Source organism: Peromyscus maniculatus, chromosome 4, assembly GCF_049852395.1.
Source record: "Peromyscus maniculatus bairdii isolate BWxNUB_F1_BW_parent chromosome 4, HU_Pman_BW_mat_3.1, whole genome shotgun sequence".
In the NCBI taxonomy this organism is placed as follows: domain Eukaryota; kingdom Metazoa; phylum Chordata; class Mammalia; order Rodentia; family Cricetidae; genus Peromyscus; species Peromyscus maniculatus.
The window spans coordinates 135,152,143-135,157,339 of record NC_134855.1 but is presented as its reverse complement, the minus strand read 5'-3'; the positions used below and the strand labels follow the sequence as shown (position 1 = coordinate 135,157,339).

Below are 5,197 nucleotides of genomic sequence, written 5' to 3'. Positions count from 1 at the left end.
CCTGAGTTCAATTCCCAGCAACCACATGGTGGCTCACAACCATCTGTAATTTGATCTGGTGCCCTCTTCTGGTGTGTAGGCAGAATACTGTATACATAATAAATAAACAAATCTTTTTTTTTTTTTTTAAAAAAAGAACAAGGGGTAGAGGTCATTTTTTTCAGAAGTTTTAATAAAGTAGAGGAAATAATTACACCTTTTACATAAATAAGAAATTTAATATTTAATTATTAACTTACTCTCCCATATTGTTTGTTCTTACAATTGTGACATTTCTCCAGTTTTGTCAAATCAGTATCCCTTCCCAAGGTGGACACACCTGGACACATTAAATGCTGTTTATTTTGGTTACAGACAACTCATTTTATTTAGTTAGATGTTTGGGATGCCTCCAGTGAATCTGCCTTTCCAGGGAGGTCACAGATACCCCAAGTCTATCTACCATCTGTTTCCACAGATAAGCAAGTTCCACCTCTCAGACCAGTTAAACAAAGCATGCATGTCCTCAAGTCCTTCACAAATCAGTTACTTTGTCTACATACCCTCCTCACGCCCCTTCCTCAGACTCCTGGTTGGCAGATGCAGGAGCAAAGGGGAATGTCATTCTAGACCTCCTGAGCTACGGTGGCCTGCTGGGGAAGTCTGTCTGTCTTCCTATGAGCTGTGACCTCCCCTTACCAGCCCCGATCAGTCCAGCCCTTTCTCCGAGGGGACTGGAGGGTAATTAGCAGCGCCGTCCACCTGTGCACAGGAAGATGCCCACGGCCACACCAGCAATTATGAAACTGCCCACCAGGATGCCCAGGACAAGCGAAGTGTAAGAGCGGCCTGTTTGGCTCCCTGCAGAAGAGGCAGAGAGTGAGTTTAAAAGCATGCTCCCAAGGAGTCCAAAGTTGGGGTGGATTCCCAAGGCATCTATACTTCAAAAGGAAGTCAGTCGCCCAGGGACTTAAGCTATGTGTGTGTACCCTCTCCCAGTCTCCAGCCCCCTCCTTTTGTTGCACAAGGGACCCCTCATGTCCATCCACTTGCCTGGAAGGCGCCCCCTCCCCCAACACACAGGCAGGGCCACAACCTCCTCATACCTTTCATGTTTTGTGTGGTGATATGGTTCTCCAAGTACTGCACACAGGTGCCCTGAAGAAATTCCTGCATTTCATATCGAGTCCGATTATAGGCATTAAGCTGCTTCAGGGTGAAGCTGATTGCTTCCGAGGGCTCCTGGGAGCTGGTCACCCACAGGGCAGCCTTTGGCTGGAAACTTACAAAGGAGCTCCCATTCACGGCCACGTCGAAGTAGACACGGGCTTCAGAGCTCTCCGAGCTCTCGGCGGGCAGCTCGCAGCCCAGGGAGCAAGTGACTGTGAAAGGAACTATGGAGAGGGGGAGGGTCAGCTCTCTGCTCGCTTGAGGAGAGGCCGGGCATGGGGCATGTTCATCCGGGGCAAAGGGAACATGGAAGGAAGAGAGGATTGTGGGCTTGAGGACACAAGAGAAGAGTCTGACTGACAAGTGCTGGGCTTGACTGTTGGAGCCTGTCTAAAGAGGAGCCAGGAACCGTGAGGAAAAGGTGAGGCCCTGAGAGAGAGGGACAGAGAAGCGATGTGAAAGCTCGGAGTGGTGGCTTCCCAGACAAGACACTGAGTCTTTGAGAGGAGCTGGGGCTGTGAGGAAGCTGTGGGTGGGACCATCAAACGCAGATGATTGGAGGTGGCTGGAGGCTGAGGGCAAAGCACGCTTCGGACTGTATGAAGGGAAGTGTAGCAGACCATGAGGGAAAGGAGTTGGCCGCGTCTTCACTGAAACTTTGGGGGTCAGAGAAGATCAGGGACAGGGTCTCCCAAGAAGGGCTGCTCTGAGAGGTCACACCGGCCCGAGGAGAACCTGATAATCTCTCTCTCTCTCTCTCTCTCTCTCTCTCTCTCTCTCTCTCTCTCTCTCTCTCTCTCTCATCTGTCTATCTATCATCTATCTATCTATCTATCTATCTATCTATCTATCTATCTATCTATCTATCTATCTATCTATCTATCTATCTATCAGATAGAAGTTTCTTACAGTTAGGACCTCTGCTCTTCTCCAAGCCCCACAGAACAACCTCCAAGGGTCAGGGCTCTTCAGAGAAGCCTCACCCCAAAGACCATGCTCACCCTCCCCTCCCACTCGCAAAGATCCTGCTGTCTAGAGCCTTAGCCTTAGCACCCAAGCTCCGCCACAAGCCCCCTCAGACCCTCTCATCCTCCAGGGCTCCCACCAGCCCCGATCCAGAACCCCCACTCACAGACTACACTGTTCTTTCGCTCGCGACAGATCAGCTTCACCAGGTTGCTGAATTGTGACAGGTAGTGCTTCAGGTTACTCTCTGTGTGCTTCCAGCTCTCGGGATCCTGCCAGGGTTGCAGCTGGAGGATGGTGACGTTGTTGTCCGGGCCCTCCAGTGTGTGCGTCAGGAGTTTTCCCAGCGAGGCGTTGCCGTGATGTCTCACCTGATAGGGGTCTTGGAAGTAGGAGATCTGGAGCATATGCAGGCTTTGGGAGCCTGGGGGAAGAATCAGCACAGCGTCAGGACAGTCCAGAGAGGGAAGGAAGGGGTGGCTGACAGCCAGAGATAATAACCCCTTACCCAGAGGCCTGCCGCCAATTTCCCAGTCCTATAAAGCGCTCTCCCACCTGCCCTCCTATTTGATGCTCACAATAACCCTGCCAGGAGAGGACGGGGATTATTATCTCCGCTTTACAGATGAGGAACTGAAGCCTGCAGTTGGAAAAGGCATCCCTCTGTGCCTCCTCCTTCATGTCCAGCCTGTCACACTTCTGCCTATGATAAAATCCCAGTTCCAGCCCAGTCCCCTCTCTCCTGGTCCATTGTCATCTAGCCTGGGGTACCTGGGAGACTCATTCTCAATTTCATCCTTTTGTTTTGTTTTTCTGAGACAGGATTTCTCTGAGTAGCCCGGGGCTGTCCTGGGGCTTGTTTTGTAGACCAGGCTGGCCTCCAACACAGGGATCCACCCATCTCTGCCTCCCTGTGCTGGGATTAAAGGCTTGCATGTGCCACCACACTGGGCTCAGTTTCATCACTTCGTACTGGCTCTCCACCTGATCCAAAGCCCTTAAAGCTTTCCAGTGTCACACCCTACCCCTCCCAAATAATAATAATAGCTAATATCCATTAAGTGCTTGTTATGCCCTGGGTGCTATTTTATACACATTATTAACTTATGTATGCTTTCCTCCTCATGCCTTAACATGGTAGCTACTATTATTAACCCCATGTGTACGGGAATCTGAGGCTAATGGTGAAGCAAGCCAGGACTGGAATACTGGTAGCTGAAGCCGGTTACCCGCCTCTGTCTGTAGTCATTGCTTCCCCAGAGAACACCTGGCCACAGGACAGATCTCGGAGTCTGACCCCAGGTTGGGATCCACAGCAAACGATCTGGCCCCCGCTGCATCTTCTGGCCAATCTCAATGTTCAGTTTTATCAAATGGCGTGAAGGTCTTCATGCTGACTTCTCCACTGTGTGCAGGCTCGTCAGGATTGCTCTGCTGCCCTGGTTCTGCCTGGCACATTTTCTATCTGTTTCAAGCCCCAGCTCCAAGACGGCATTGGAGCACTTTCCCGGTGCTTGCCTGTCTTCACCTCCTCTTCACTTGGGGCTGGGCAGAGCGTGTTGCATCAGCACAGATTTCATGGGATTCCTAGTGTTAGTGCCCAAATACACGGGACTCCTCCCGGCTGCTAAACTGGGGTTGGTTCATCTCTGCCTTCAAAAGCCGGAAAGGGGCCTTGGCAGTATTGGTGCCCAGAGAATGGCTGGATAAGTATAGCATTGTAGATCGCCCCCCGCCCCCCATCCCCGTGTTGCATTTCAGAAGCTGCTTTCTGTGTTTGCAAGAGTGGAAATGCTGGTGTGAGTAACCTCAGCAGCGATCCTGAACTGTTCTGTTTCCCCTACCGACCGACCGACCGTCGGACCAGAGTGATAACATTGCTCACCACGGTGGATAAACGAGTCAATGTGTGTATTAAATACAGCAAGCATTCTGAATACTGCTAGTTAGTAGCTCCTCCGAGGGGGAGACTGAAGCTATAGGGGAGGGGGGGACCGCCGATGGTACTGTCTGGCCCTAACTCCCCTTTTCTGTTGAAGAGCTTCCTGCAACCAGATCCTTCTGGCTCTGGGCTCTTCTCCCTCCCCTGTCCCACCTCACCAGCTACACCCCGAGTTTTTCTCCTCCTTCCTTACCTCCCCATATAACCCTCCCTCCCCCCCAAAACTTGTCTCTGTTCTAGTGTTTTCCCATTCTCTCCAGCTCAGCTCGTAGCTAACTCTCTTCTGGTCCTCCCTAGACTGGCACTCTGCTCTCCCGGTCTCCTCTCTGCATCCTCACTCTCTCTACTCTTCCACCAGCTCCCCCCCCGCCCCCCCCCCCCGTCCTTTCCAGAGAGTTAACTGGACCTCCTCGCCTTGTCTTTGGAATGTAAACCAATGCCCAGGACCCAGCGTGCACGGTAGAGAGATCCTAGCAGCCGTAGACATCCATGCGGCGGCGGGCTTAGCTGTCCTACAATCTTGTCAAAGTTCCCAAATACACCAAGTCCCCAGAACACCCGCCGGGCAGGAGCCCCCGTCCCTAACTCACCATCTTCCTGGTCACAAAAGGCGCAGCCAGGCAGCAGCAGCAGTAGCAGCGAGAGCAACTTCGTCAACATCCTGGAGCAGAAGTTCTGGGTCCCACCTGGGCCGGGGCAGGCTCGGGCTCGGCTGGCTGCAGATTAGGAAAGGGAAGGGAGGCTGTCCGGGAGGGGCAGGAGCTGAGCCACCGACCGAAAGAGACCAGGGAATGCATGGAGGAAGAGGGAGTCAAGCTTTTAAAGTGTTACTTCTATCTACCTCATTTCCTACTAGGGGGCCGGCTCGCCACGGCCCCTCCCAGCCTCAGCCCCTCCTGCCCGGACCTGCTAGTTCCCTTCTCCTCCCGCTGCTCGCTTCCGAGGCTTGAGGAGGAGCGGAAAAGGGGGAGAAAGGCTTAGTGAGAAGTCGGTCCGCCGCTGAGTCAGGGGGTGGGGCGTCTGCTTTCGATGTTGCCGACTCCAAGAATGTAGAGATCAGTAGGCTACAGATGGGGAAACTGAGGTCCGAAGAGATGTTGGGACTTGCCCCAAGTTTGTACGTCGTGATGACGGCAGATT

General features: G+C 52.6%; 1 protein-coding gene across 1 annotated transcript; it reads right to left on the bottom strand.

Annotated features, from left to right (window-relative positions):
• Positions 1 to 324: 324 nt before the first annotated feature.
• Positions 325 to 4,871, bottom strand: Procr (protein C receptor). Its single transcript, XM_042276586.2, has 4 exons — positions 4,648 to 4,871; positions 2,282 to 2,539; positions 1,086 to 1,373; positions 325 to 840 (listed from the first exon to the last, which is right to left on the bottom strand). Exons 1-4 carry the CDS (start codon positions 4,715 to 4,717, stop codon positions 725 to 727), a joined length of 732 nt encoding a protein of 243 aa, XP_042132520.1. The 5' UTR covers positions 4,718 to 4,871; the 3' UTR covers positions 325 to 724.
• Positions 4,872 to 5,197: the final 326 nt, after the last annotated feature.

What these genes read in the sequence shown, in the direction of transcription:
- Procr (XM_042276586.2), bottom strand. Translation starts at nt 4,717, where the DNA reads ATGTTGACGAAGTTGCTCTCGCTGCTACTGCTGCTGCTGCCTGGCTGC. An exon ending in CTTTTGTGACCAGGAAGATG is followed by an intron (nt 2,540 to 4,647) that starts GTGAGTTAGGGA and finishes TTCTTCCCCCAG; the next exon opens with GCTCCCAAAGCCTGCATATG. An exon ending in CACCACACAAAACATGAAAG is followed by an intron (nt 841 to 1,085) that starts GTATGAGGAGGT and finishes CCTCTTCTGCAG; the next exon opens with GGAGCCAAACAGGCCGCTCT.